The following is a 14,420-nucleotide window of genomic DNA, read 5'->3' as shown; positions in this document are numbered from 1 at the left end:
TGTTTTATTCAAAATAAAGAAAAAAGGTGAATCTCATCCTCACAAAATTCAACCTAGAGAGATGCATCCATTTCTTTCAAAGTAAACTAGTAAAAGAAATATCATTAAGTAATTTCCGAAAAAAAGGTAAAATCCATTAAGTTGCTTATCATGCATAGCTTAATAATAATTGTACAATAACTGATTAGCATTGGTGGTTTTGTTCTATTGAATATGCTTGTTTATCTTATACTTTAGAATACTAAATTACTTTTTCTTAAATTAAGCTCACATTTTATATTTCTATTTACTTTCTCTCACTCGTTTCCTCTTTGCATAGATCTATTTAATATCAATCTAAACATTGCTCATTTTTTAATTCATGCACCTTGTTTTCTTTTTATCTCATATATTAGCCCCTTTTATGAAGAAATTATTCCTCAAACTAAAAGATAATCTCTTGTTGCACTTTGATAGTATCATTCCTATTTTCATGCATTGTTGTTGAGACAAAACATCACTCTCTTACTAATTACTTAACCAAAGGTCTTTCAAGGTTTGTCTTGCATGGCACACAATTTGTTGCTTTCTTTCGATGCCATCTATTCAATGTTAAGCTGGTAGTAAAGATCAAGGAGTACACCTTCATTTAGGGCATCCAATAGAGGTGCAAAACAGTCAACCATTCACTTCATTGTGCTCACCCAATACCTAAACACACACGCTAGTTAAAACATCAATGAAACATCTGCTAGCTCATTTGCAAACTTCTAGTCAATTCACTATTTAAAGATTTGCCTTCAATATTCCAATACCCTAACTTCTTAGCTGGAAGATGCCAATATCACTATCTTCACTTAGGGTCATCCCACATGTCGGTGAATTATAAGGATGGAATGAGGTGGAGATCAAGGTTAAATCAAAAGTGAATCGAAAGGAAGGAGCAGCCTCAAAAAAAGGACTTATTGTAAGGTGAATTATAAGGATTGAATGAGGTAGACATCAAGGTTCAATTAAAAGTGAATTGAAAGGAAGGAACGGCCTCAGAAAGCAACTTTTACGGTAAGCCTTTTGCTCAAGTATAATAAAACATTACAAGGAACCCAAATACAATCATGGTTGTATCCAGCGCAAAAGAGCACTTTATGGGAACAACCATTGCGATCACCAACTGGTAAATGTTGAAAAACACAATCCAATTGTGATCACCAGCCAGTAAATGTTGAAAAACACTATCCAATTGTGACCACCAATCAGAGGTAGAGATTGATAAACACAATCCAATTGTGATCACCAATCAGGTAAAGATCGAAAAACACAATCCAACACACTTTGACTGACATGACAATGATTCCACAACCAAAGTGTGAACTATGAATCCAATTGAAAGGAAAGAAACCCGTGAGTAGGAAAAAGCGGTAGTGATAATGCGCGAGCAAAATCACCCCCAAGTCAACAATGAAAGCTACGTCTGCAACAGATGACAAAGAACATGAAAAGGTCCAATGACCATTGCAATTCAGTACACAAGGCAATGATCATATTCAATACTGTGGAGGTGGGTTTTTTTTTGTCTCTATATTTCCTAATTTAGTGTCTGGTTTAACTGTGATCTTAATTTTAAAATTAAATTATTATTATTATTATTATTATTATTAATCACAATTATGTACCAAACTAAACTATTTTATATTGGACATAATCTGCTATATATTTACATTGGATGATTATGGCAACAACACATTATATGAATGTTGATTGATGTGGCGATTACTTAGTGTAGCAGTAACATGAAAGATACAACAGCGAACAAAGAGGTAAGCACGCAATAAGATCTGGGCAGGAATTTTACTGCTGCCAAAATTGTAAGCTACTATTTGCATAACATCCGCCATTCTTTCTAACATCACAATCTCAACCACGGGAATCAACCACAAGATGATGATACGTCCTCCCATGGTATGGAGACAATGTTGTTTTAACTGAGAGCCTTCATCTTCCTAGCAATGTTTCTCGTGTTGAACAAAAGCAAACACCAACCTTGAACACTAAGAAACTATATGGCAACAACGCCACACCCACAGTTTACTTGACAGTTAGGTACCCCAGAGGCAAACTTGCACTGAAACTAATCAGTCAATCCTGCCCACAATCCAGAGCCTCTACAGACAACTAACTCTTTTGTCTAAGAAAAGACGTGATGCCCAAAAGTCCGAAATCTAAATTCAGATTCCTGTGATTAAGAAAGGCACTAGGACCGCAGGGGTTAAGAATTGAGGGTAACTGTAGCAATCATGGGCACATTTAGAGCCAAACCAAATAGAACATATTTACACAAAGAAAGACTCAACGGACATAAGCTAAGTGGAGCTGTATTAGAATTGTCCCTCTTTGTCAGTGTACTGGTCGTTACTCATTGCTTCCTTCATACTTTTGCTTAACCAAATGGCGGTCTCTCTTGGGGAGACTTTTCCTCGTCCAAATGGTCTCAGTACTACGCCAAGTTCTTCTATTCTCTGTTGTTGAAGCAACCGTGCACTGAGTTCTAGTAAACCTTCCAAAGCTTCAGATCTTTGTTCATATGATTTAACATCAATTCCTCTGCTTCGCTGTTGAGGATCAGATTCTCTGCTAGAGACTGAAGTTACTTGATGCTGCTGATCTAAGATATGTTGACTGGTGACTGTAGTTCCAGTAGGAACCGACAGAACATCTAGATTGCTATGGCCTAGATCAACTAAGGAACCCATGTCTGTTCTTCCTTGCATTAAGTCGCATGTCTCTGGATCCGACTGATCAGTACCAATCCTAAAAGTACTGTGTCTGATCACATGGATAACATCATTAAAAGCTGGTTTCACCTGAGGAGCAGGAGGAGGAGCCTTTGTATTAATCTGGATGGTGCACTTTTCCTGCGTCCTATCACCATTGGAATCATCTCTATCCGTGCCTGAGATCGATGAGATAGACCTTTCCAGTCGCCTACTTGTTGTTGCTGGTCCAGAGTGACGACTTTTCTTTGGGGTGTCTAAAGGAACATCCTTATGTCTCTGGTTTCGAATGGGAAGCAACTTATCATTGAGGGCTAGTGAGAACTCAGCAATTCGGTCAAGTCTGGGTGCATTGACTGATACATCAGGAGACTGACTGCCTTGATGCCTTCTAGAACTGTGCTTTTCTGAATGATGGGAAGTCAAGATATTTTTTGCCAAATAAGGAGATTCAACAGTTGCATCTTCAGAAGTAGTTTGAGCTGTCTCATGAAATGATCGAGCTCTGGCAAAGGAAGGGGCTGATGCTCGTGGGCTTGCAAAAGATTTCCGTGGCTGGGGTGTTGTCAAATCTTCATTGGTTGCTGCTACTTTAGGTGTTCCATTGCGGGGAGTGCTGGCTGCTAAAGTAGGCCGCAGAGCTGGTGGTTTTGAAGGCAAGGGAAGGGAAGCCCTGCGAGTGGAGGCAGTTGGAGTTGAACTTGGTGCACCAGATGGTTGCTGAGACTGTTTTGCTCTATTATCCAAGTTTGGTGTCGACCCAATATTTGGTGAAGGCTCTCTGTTGGGCAGCTGCCATAGTTCCAATACAAGTCAATATAAGCTAAAAAAAATGACAGAATTGTGGAAATAAGTATAGACTTACAGATTGCCTGATTTGAATAGGATGTGTCTTCTTTGTGGACTCTGCTTTCAGTCTAGAGGTTGAACCTGCTCTATCAGGAGTTTGAGGACTTCCAACTCCAGGAACACCTTTTGTAAGACGTGTTGCTGTTGTTGCAGGGGAATTTTTAATGTAAACTCTAGAATGTTTTTCCTTTTTATTATTATCTTCTATTGTCTCCAGATTTTGGGCATAAAAGCGAAGAGCAGATTGCTTGTCCAATGGAACATCCTCAGACCACTCATAATTCAAGTTATCTGAATCCTGGACAACTGCATGACTATTTGAAAATCTCCGTCTTGGTGATTTTGGCACTTCCATTCCTGTGTAAGACCAATTACTTTCAATTCCAATGTTATGAGAAAATTTATCCTCCAATGTACAACCTCTAGTATTAACATAGTCACAAGGGGGTCCCACTGTACTTTTTTTATCACTATTACTGGAACCTTCTGTATCTCTAATGTTGTGGTTTCCATCTCTATTATCCTTTTCAATACAATATCCATCACCCAGGAACCGATCTGGGGTTGGAGAACGATTAAAACTACATTGCGGCCGGCATTTTGCAACATAAGGCTGAAGGTGAGGATGCCTTAGCAAGTCACGGGCCTGTCAGCAAGTAAAGAATTAAACAAAAGTTGGATGTGGTAAAAATATAGTTATCCATAGAAACACTATATGAGCTTCTATGTGGTACTAAAGAATGTGTAACTTACACTTGGTCTATGTTCCGGATGCTTTCTTAGCATGCTTTTAATAATTCCTTTACTGCAGCATGGTAGTTATAAACATGTGTTAAAATGCCGTTGATGAAGAGAACGGAAGCCTTTTACAAAAGAATTATTCTTGAAGAAATCTCTAAACTGGGGTTATGGTTGTACCACACTAGAGATGTAGCATTGTCATACACAACCAAATAACATCTCAGTCATGTTTACAGCGTACTTGATTCATGAAGGATTGAAGCATAACAGTTCTCTAAAGAAAATGCAAATCAGCGTATTACTTCTGCAGGTGTTCTAAACTTCTAACACTGATTATTGCCAATCCACTAAAACAATGGAAAATTAATATGCTAATAATAACAATGGCTGAAAGAAGATTTTCATAAAGAAATTCAATGAGGGAAAAAACTGACGGAACACAGCAGAATAAAAGTGGGGTAAAATCATAAAACTTGAAAGGCCATGCCAAGGACAACTAGAAATGTAGTTACATCAAAGGAGTACAGACCAGCAAATATTGTATTGAGGGCCGATCAGTTTTTCTACAAAGTTTCAATGTAAAATAATGCCTGTCTTCAACCCATCCAAGATTCCAAACTATTTCTAAACTTCAATGCCCCTACATTTAAATTGTTCTCTTCAGAGGATTAGGATTCAGTTGGCCTAGCACATGTCCAGTAGCAAACCATAAGAGAGGTTTCTCAATGTGTGCAGATGAAACCCAAAGAATCTAGGTGCCTCTGCATGGAAACCGTACACATGACCTTTTTCATATGGAATTTCTCTTGATCTTGTTAGAAATGAGAACCAGCCTGACATAGTATCTAGTTGGAGAATGCACATAATTAAGGTCAAACATAAACCATTTATAGCATCTTCAGATAGTTTGTCTCCTTAATGATAGAAAATAGGTCAAACCCAGAAAACTGAAGAGGAACATAGACAAAACCTCGCCAAACCAAAGTGCACATATACCAATGCCATATGGAAAGATTCAACTGCTACCAGCATGACATATTAGGCATGACTATATTATCCAGCCTGAATTAGAAAATTAATAAACTATCAAACTCTCTTTTGATATAAGCAGCATTTCATATGATATATATCTGTATATACATGCATGCAGAGATGCACCAATTTCAAATAGGAATAAAAGTTAAAGCATTTTACAGTGGAAGGATTCAAGAAACCACTGTATATTTTTGTGAAGCATTCTTTACAAGAATAATAAATAAATTCAGCCAATAGGACAAGGAATCTGCATTACAAATTCAACATTAATTTTACAGTTGTTCAAACGGATTTCCAAATGAAGCTAAGAATAAGCATAGATAGTCATTTATTTTCAGAGAGATCAACTTACAAGGCACTGGAATACAAGCTTGGCAGGGGAGCTAATGTAGACTTACTAATCTTGCTAATCAAACCCTGCATATCCTGCACATCAACAGAAAACTAAAAATCTTGTGGAAGCAAAAGAAACACTGATCTATTGTGAAAATACAAGTATATGGTAAGATGCCACACGCAACCGCGCATCCAAATCAAACGGGGACTATTTATAATAGTATTTATCTATCAAGAAAAGATTCAAATACATGCTTTAGAAATGACCCTATCATGGTCTATTTATTTTGCTAACAAAATCCTGCATATCCTGCATGTGAACAAACTAAAAATCTTGTGGAAGGAAACAAGAGACCAATCTGTTGTTCAAACACAGCAGCCTACTGTAAGATGCCATATACAACCAAATCAGCAGTGGATTGGGTGTCATAATTTTTTCTCTCAAGAAAGAACTATAATTTTCTTTGTATAAACTGAAAAAAGGAAACTCAAGTGCCCATGAAATAGTTTCAAATTTCAACAAATGTTAATATGGATACATATTTGGCAATGGTTGCAACAAGAATGAAGGCAGGGCTGGGAAGAATGCCGATGCATGTTTGAAAATTTAAGGAGTGAAGAAATGTCAAATAAATATTACCAAAATATATTAAATGATGGAATAAAGGAAGAAAACTTAAAGGTGTGGCCAACAAGTGACTAAAAATAGTAACAAAAGCACCAGAAGTATGCTTGAAATTGAGTTACTAGTTCAAGTTGAAAACATTCTGGGGTAATTATTGAAGTTCTGCTTAAAGGTCAGCTTCAAAAAAAGCAAGCCACCTCAAAAGTTCCTGGTGAAAGTAAGATAATTATAGCTGGCAATTCAAGAATGACGGGTGAATTATTTGTTGGAATATAAAGTTTAAACCACTTAGGATTCTCCATAACTCAGAAGATTTATGTTACTTTTGCCAGTACTGAGTATGTTCTATCAGATAAATACACCTTGTTTTATGAAGAAGGACTGCATTAAATTCAATTCTGGTGCTTTTCATGATGGCAATGTGTGAAACTTTTGAAGGCACTCCATTAATTGAGAAGACAGCTTCACTTTCAACAGCCACCAAGAGTTAAGAACTTATAAGTTATAAGAGAGGTAAACCGAATATATCTCTCTTCTGCTTACTTGAGGTGATAACCAAAATCAATAACAATTCAATGTGATAGTTACTAGTAAGTTGTGTGAGATAGTTTCTGAGGAAATGCTTCTAAAATAAATACCTGAGTTATATTTATATGTTATAACTTATATACTGCAAAGATAAGATGTATATTCTTTAACTCTTGGGGTTACACGATTATAAATTTAGAGCACTTGTTTCCAACACAAACATAAGCAGTAGCACCTTGTGAGTGCCAATACAAAACAAAATTTATCTAGTTTTAGAGACTAAGCTATCATAAAAGTCAGCAGGCATAGCCAATGGTATTAATGCTCTTACTCTCTCATAGACCCCATATGCAACACCTAATAAAAGTACAATTTTCATAGCTTTTATCTGTATGAAACCTAATTTTCTCCCATTCAAGTATTAATTCGTTCTTCAGAATTTTAGTTAGACTTACGCTTTCATGAGAATCTCCATTGCTTTATACCCCATTAATGTTCCCTTTTTCTTTCTGCTTTGCACCTATACTGGAGCATGTTGGACATGCTCATAAACATTAAAGACAACACCTAATGCTAATGTAAACAGATTTGAAACCAAAGAATGACAAGTGTACTATAGAGTCTAACATTAACATGATATGTCCATTATCAGCAGCATGGTATAGGGTCCCAACTATAAGAAAACAATAACCTGAAAAGAGACATAACACTAATAAACATACCAGAATCACAGCACACAAGGTCTATCATGGGAAACCCTAAAACAGGGAGGAAAAGCCCCTCTGAAACAGATCCTTGTCATAGCATAATCCAATACATAACCAGAGCCTGTCCATCTGATCCAACTCACTCAGATGGAGACTTCAAAGTTCAGACAGCAGGTTGACCTTCATATAAACCCTTTTGAAAATTGACCTTCTTCAGCCCTATATTATATCCTTAAATACTTCTCAAGCATGACTCAAAACCCTAACTCTTAGACCGGTAGACGTCTGCTACAATAAATGTCCATGATCCCTGATCCACTTCCCATGAAAAATGTCCACTGCACCTTTGACAAGTGTTCAACGTTCATCGGCATCAGGATAAAATCGGCAAGGGTCCAGAAAACCAAAAAATCATAAAAATCAGGAAAATCAGTAAAAATCAGCAAACATCGGCAAAATCAAGATACCATCAAAATATCGGTAAAAACCAGCAAACATCAGCTAGGCCAAAAAATCGTGATTTCGAGATAAAATTGGGGTGTTATCAAGATGTTCACAACACTGAATTAATCAATCAAACCCTAGTTCAACACCTGGGTGAAAAAGGCCCTTACAACACTTTGTATTTTACAGTCAAATATGAATTCAGTGTACCATTTGTTAATGGTTAAACCAGGAAAGCCAACATTTGTATAGTAGAAACTTACAAATGTACAGTAGAAACTTACAAATGCTTTAAATGCTGGCCTGTGTGCAGTCATTTCATGCATGCAACATCCTGCAAAATATTGAGCTCCGACTTTAAAGACTTTTTAAAAAGGCAAAGGGATGAACATTAAATAATAAAAAATGCAATTATGATCAACAGCAGGGTCTGAACAAGAGAAGGCAATATTTACCTAGTGACCAAATGTCAGACTTGAATCCATAAGGGATATCTGCTAGAAGCTCAGGACACATATAATTTGGAGTTCCCACAACCTGCAAAGCGAATGAATTCAAAAAACAAGTGGTAATTACCACCAAGGGTTTATGACAGGAGACTTTCCAATCAGAGTGTCTTGTAACAACAGCCAGACATTAATTCAAATTTTTTGGCTTTTTTGTTTTGAAAAATAGTTCAGATTCTATTACAGGAAATATGTATTTGGCTGACATCATCATCCATCGTCCTCCCAAAACATATGAACTTGTACTGTAGATGGAAAATGCAAAAGTTCTTCTGCCAGCAGAATATTCATGGCAGAACAGCCAGAAAAATGAAATTCTATTTCAAATATTTGGAATTCAATAAAAAAAATCGATGGATGTCCAACTCCCAGCCACTATTTTCAAACATGGACAAAACATCATAAGATCGTATTATGTTAGAAGAAAAGTTCAATAGTCTGCTAGATGATTTACTTTTGTTGTAATGCTATTCTAAAATTACTTGAATACAATGTCTTAAAAATCCACAATTTAGAAATAAGCCCGGTTGATCAAAGAATTTGGAGAATTTTTCATACCCATACCAACAAAAAACAGAATTTCACAAAATCACAAACATAAACCTGATATTTTTCTTATCAGTGTGTTCAAGTTGCACAACCATAAATACTATGCTTTGGATTATATCATAACAGCTTGACACAATCCATACAATATAAGGCTCGACCTAGATTATGGCCATGCAAGGATGTGATTTAGAACACTGTAAACTAAAATTGTAAAAACAATTGAAAAAATGTGTAAATCAGTGTTATAGCACAGCTCTGGCACATACCATGCACTGAAATTTCACAAAAAACACTTAAAGGAAAACCAATGCTCAACACTTTTCAACCAAACTATATATCTAATATGGCCTTTATAAGTCTAAACTGAACATAACGCACACTTAAACTATGAATATAGATAACAGTATGAAGTTTTCAAAAAAACTCACAGAAGAAGTAAGGTCGTCCTCATTCAGCCTCTTCGCTAATCCAAAGTCTCCTGCAGATTCCTTATACTAACTTAAACTGCTGATATTCTTCTTTCACAGAATAAAATTCACAGCTTTATTTCCAGTGTGGGTATTTATTAAAAAAATAGAAATTTGTGACAAGAGCAAAATGTTCAACACTTACCAAGACGGATATCCTGTTCCCTTGTCAAGAAAATATTTGAGCACTGAAAATAGCATCATATTTGATTCATGTTAATAGTTCTCAAGCTACATGATTAAACTAGTACTGTCCTTTCTAGGAAACAGTAGCAAAAATACTTAGATGAAAAGCTGTGCAAAAAATTAACCTTCAGATCTCGATGAAGGATATGGTTCGAATGCAAGTAGTCCACAGCCATCAAAAGTTGTACAAACCATTTGCAAAGTTTCTGAAAAATGTATCCAGTAAACTTTTAAATGATCATAGACATTAGAAATATAAATTGCAAGCATTTTGAGTAGAATATTCGCAAAGCTGCTCTAACAAGTTAGGGAAAAAAAAACATCCAACACTGACATCTTCCGGAAAATACACTCCATTAGCCCTTTTTATTGCTTCGGCCCTGCATTAATCATAGCAATTTAGTAAGACATTTAAACAAAAGATAATGTAATCTGTATAAGAAGCAACCTCATTTTACTGACAAGAGAAACTTACATGTCCCCTCCTTCACAGTAACCTAAAACAATGCACACATAGCATCCCTGCCAAGAAAAAATTCAAGACACTTAATAAACTTCACATTACAGTCAAAAAATGTACTAGATTTCCATACAAATAAAGATAAGGCACATGGTTCTGCAATAAAAAAATTCAGGAGGATTGGTGCCATAGGATATGTTCATTTGGAAGTCACAACATAGAGATGTTTAACCATACAGATAATTTAGCTTGCACAATTAAGGAATCCGTTATTACTAAATGAGAGGGCATATCTCTCAATTCAAAGACACCATATTTTTTCGAAAGATATTACTTTTTTCTGGCATATAGTTTATGGTATTAAAACAGTAAAAAGAAAAAGCATGCATGTTCAACAGGATGAATTCTTTCAAAATACCATTTCATTCTTGTTAAAGGTAGACCAGCCCTGTAGCATCAAACCTGGACTAAACTACATCAATTGAAATCCACTTCCAATTAAGAAGCACCAATTATATCTTCCGGAAAGCACAATGGAATCAGATGGAAAATGATATTAAGATCTAATATGGTAGCTTCAAATATCTTTTATTGCAAAAGGAGAACAATAACAGACCTTCTCTACCCATGACTCCTTGTATTCCACAATGTAGGGATGATGTACTTTCGAGATAAGGGCCATCTGGAAAACCAGCCATGCAGAACACAAATCAGAATAGCAAAGAAACCGAATGTGAATGAGAACAAATATAAATAAACAACTGCATAGTGTTACGAGAAAACGCAGAAGAATCAGAGATGCACAACAGGGTTTCATAATTCAACATTATTCAAGCCATATATCCCACTGTCTTCACACCATCAGTGATTTAATATGAAATATCAACATTTTTAGGTACCCTATAATTTGCAAAATTATGCCCTACAAATTAAATGAGTGGGCTATCGAACAGAAGGCAAGGGCAAAAATACATGACGACATGAGCAGACGATTGGAGTAGCACTGGTTTGAGAAACACATTCGACAAAAAAAAACACAATCAAGAAGAGGTATATACAAACAAAGGGAGACAAATGTGTACCTCTTGGTGGGCAGATCGTCGACATCTATCTGTTTGACGGGCAAGACGAATCTTCTTCAAGACATACCTGCAGAATTTTGACAACCATTTAAAATCTGTACATGCCCATGCTGTTGCCAATGTAAAATCCTGAACGAAAAGTCCTTAAAAAAGCATTATTGGTAAACCATATATTATTAAACTGAAATCGCGCAGAATCATATGTAACTGTGCTTCTACTAACTTTTTCTTTTCAAGCTTATGATGTACAAGAATCGCAGTCCCAAAGGCCCCTTTGCCAATCTGCTCCATCGCCTCATAGTGATCCATTTTGGACTCCACAAGCAGTCAATTCCAGAGTCAGTCGAATAATATTCCAGATAGGTATTTCCTTTCAAATCTTCATGATGCAGTGATATTTTTTCAATTTCAGACAGATTTCGTATTTGGGGATTCAATAGCACAGCTATTACAGAAAAAGCGCCTGACTTGAGTCTTCATTAACGAGACAATGCAACGCCCGCTCTACTTCGCCGGAAGGAACCCAAAACAGTTAATAGCCTGTAAAGACAAACAGATAATATTGTCGGGTCATACACATGGCTCAGAAATTAGCTAGAGTCCTGTCAAAAGAAGTCAAAACACAATCCCCTGAAATTTGTATTTAAGCCCAGAAGAATGTCAAAGTCCTTTAAAACACACACAATTAAGTCTGGACGAAAAACTATGGTTTTGATACATAACCAGATTGCATATTCGAAACGACAAGCACAAATAAATGGTGGGCATGGCAAGGTAACAACGGAGCCAAATCTGACTTTACGAAGAACAATCTCGCTAAAGACTCGGCCAAAACTGAGTTCCGTCAAATTAATCAGGCTAAGTCAGTCCATTGCTGAAAAGGAAAAACGTAAATTTACAAGTAGGACGAAATGCGAAAAAACCGAAGGTTGAGGGATTCAAGCAGGTCTCCGCTAGCGAAAATACAAAATACGCCCCCAGTTGAATAGCTTCAAAAAGAATACGATTTCCTTTCACTGTTTGCATACAATGGAAAGCTTCTCGTAATGATTTTACATTAGCAAAACTGCAATCTGAAGGTTGAAAATCCTAAAAGAAAGGGTACTCTTGAAAAAGAAAAATGCAAAACCAAAGATCCTTCGTAAGGAATTTGTTTTGACCGACCTTGTACCGTATAACTTCATTAAGCGACCTCCCAACACCGCCATCGACTTTCAAAATAGGATGCCAGAGGGCTATTCAGAGTACTTTCTTCACTGAAGAAATTTGAGCAGAATAGTTTTCTTTGGAAATTTGGAAGGAACACTTAGAACTAACTAAATACCACAGATATTGAGAAATAGGGCTACTCTGGAAGAAGATTTGAAGCAAAGAGCTTTCATTTTCAAAAGCCGAAATGCTTCAAAGACGGGACCATGACAAGTAACGCTTTAAAGTATTCCGACCAACCAGCCTTCATTTTCATCCAGAATAAATGCTTAGAGTATTGCGTCTTTGTGAAGCAAATTTTCTTTTTTCATAATTTCAATCAAGAAATCTTTGTTCCTTGGGGAATGCAGCTTTATTTTTGAACGTTCGAAAAAATAATTTCCATTCTGAAGACTCCGAATACTATATTGAGGCCAAGCCGAAGACTCCAGTCCCCATAGACTAGATTAAGGCCATTCGTGCGACTCCAAATACTACATTGAGGACATTTGTGTTTAGGTATTTACCTAGATACACTCATTTTCTAAACATTTTAGCAAATAAATCTCCGCTCCAAAACATCAGATGCTTCATCCATAATTCTCTGCAGAAAATCTGCCTTCGTTTTCGGAATTACGACATAAGCATTCTATGACAAAATTTGAACAGTTATATTTCACTTTCGCGTTTGCGACTTCAAAACCTTAGTTTGAAAGATTCCAACCGCAAAAGCTCCATGATTTGAAACGGGAAAGAACTCAAGAGTAAGGTTTCAAACAAAGCTTCCGAATTCCAATGCTGCATTTACGAAATTCTAAAAGTAGACGGTATCATCATCTGGTCTTGCGTGAAAAAGACCACCGTTTCTGGCCACAAATACAATACCAGGATGTTCAAATGATTCAACAAACTTTACCTCTATTTCATAGTCTTAAGCCAAAAATCACAATCCAAACTTCAATGAGAAGCTGGAAACTCACCGCTACATTCATTAAAGAAGACATCCCTTTCTCGTGTTGCGTTCAATTTCCACCTCAAAAATACAATATCGGTTAAATTTTGCACAGGTTGTAGCGCCCAGCCAATGCACCTTGAAATCACATCTTGCGACGGTAAAGCCTTTATTCCGCTCCTGCTGCCGCCGCCATGCACAGCGACTGTTGGAGAACAAACCTTTATTATCCTCTGGAAGGAGCACAGCATTCAGAGGTAGGTCCGGTCACGGTGAAATAAAATAATCTAAACCGTGAGGTCTTCTGTATACAGAAGAAAATTCAAAAGCCAGAGAAAAAAAAAATAGGGGAAAAGATTGAACAGTGGTTGCGCGCCTGTAAAAGAAAAACATATTGCAAAGAAAAGAAATGATTTAATATTTTAATAATTGATAATTTAGCCTGATTCAAAACACGCCCACCGTACTTTGACTCTCGAAATTTGGGACCCGGGGTTGTCATGATCGCCGAGTTTCTTCCGCTGCCGGGCACTGGGCAACCACCATTGTTTTTAACATTACCGTACTGAAAAAGGTTAAAACAATTCAAAAAGGCCATTCAAAAACGCGAAAACCACTTTTTTGGGGGGTTTTCACACCAGTAAAAACCTTGATTTCTTGGCATCGATTCATTGTTTTTTACTTCCAATATTTAAACATCACCTTGGTATCTGTTAAACCTGTTGTTGGAGCGTCAAATCGAACAACGAATGAGGTAACATGGTTGCACACCAGTCGGGATATAAAGTGGGTCACTACGGTTGGGTTTCAGGCGTCGCATGTTTCTTTTCATAATGTTTCTGCAAAAGTTTATAACTCCACTCAATTCGATCGTGTTGCCATCTTAACGAGATATATTCAAATTTTGAATTTAATAAAATCCATATAACGTAATGATTATAAAAGTGGCCTATTCAACTTTTAAGTAACATAATAAAATGTGATATATTCAAATTTCTATGAAAAAATGAAAGTG

General features: G+C 36.5%; 1 protein-coding gene across 4 annotated transcripts in view; it reads right to left on the bottom strand.

Moving 5' to 3' along the window:
* Positions 1-1,808: 1,808 nt before the first annotated feature.
* Positions 1,809-14,420, bottom strand: part of LOC149210837 (serine/threonine-protein kinase Nek2-like) — a 65,973-nt gene continuing 53,361 nt past the window's right edge. For 2 of the 4 annotated variants that reach the window (XM_089396806.1, XM_089396809.1), the window contains 14 exons: positions 11,489-11,805; positions 11,266-11,332; positions 10,800-10,865; positions 10,199-10,245; positions 10,058-10,103; positions 9,849-9,929; positions 9,683-9,725; positions 9,499-9,548; positions 8,471-8,552; positions 8,300-8,349; positions 5,728-5,801; positions 4,353-4,404; positions 3,616-4,245; positions 1,809-3,542 (listed from right to left, as the gene is read on the bottom strand). In XM_089396806.1, coding sequence (XP_089252932.1) covers positions 2,355-3,542; positions 3,616-4,245; positions 4,353-4,404; positions 5,728-5,801; positions 8,300-8,349; positions 8,471-8,552; positions 9,499-9,548; positions 9,683-9,725; positions 9,849-9,929; positions 10,058-10,103; positions 10,199-10,245; positions 10,800-10,865; positions 11,266-11,332; positions 11,489-11,574 — 2,562 coding nt within the window. In that variant the 5' untranslated portion in view covers positions 11,575-11,805 and the 3' untranslated portion in view covers positions 1,809-2,354. The other 2 variants (XM_089396807.1, XM_089396808.1) reach the window with 2 other exon arrangements.

Source organism: Pinus tabuliformis, chromosome 1_2 (genome assembly GCF_031772625.1).
Source record: "Pinus tabuliformis cultivar Carrire ecotype Pingquan chromosome 1_2, CPIR1, whole genome shotgun sequence".
Classification (NCBI taxonomy): domain Eukaryota; kingdom Viridiplantae; phylum Streptophyta; class Pinopsida; order Pinales; family Pinaceae; genus Pinus; species Pinus tabuliformis.
This window is presented reverse-complemented; position numbering and strand designations above follow the sequence as displayed.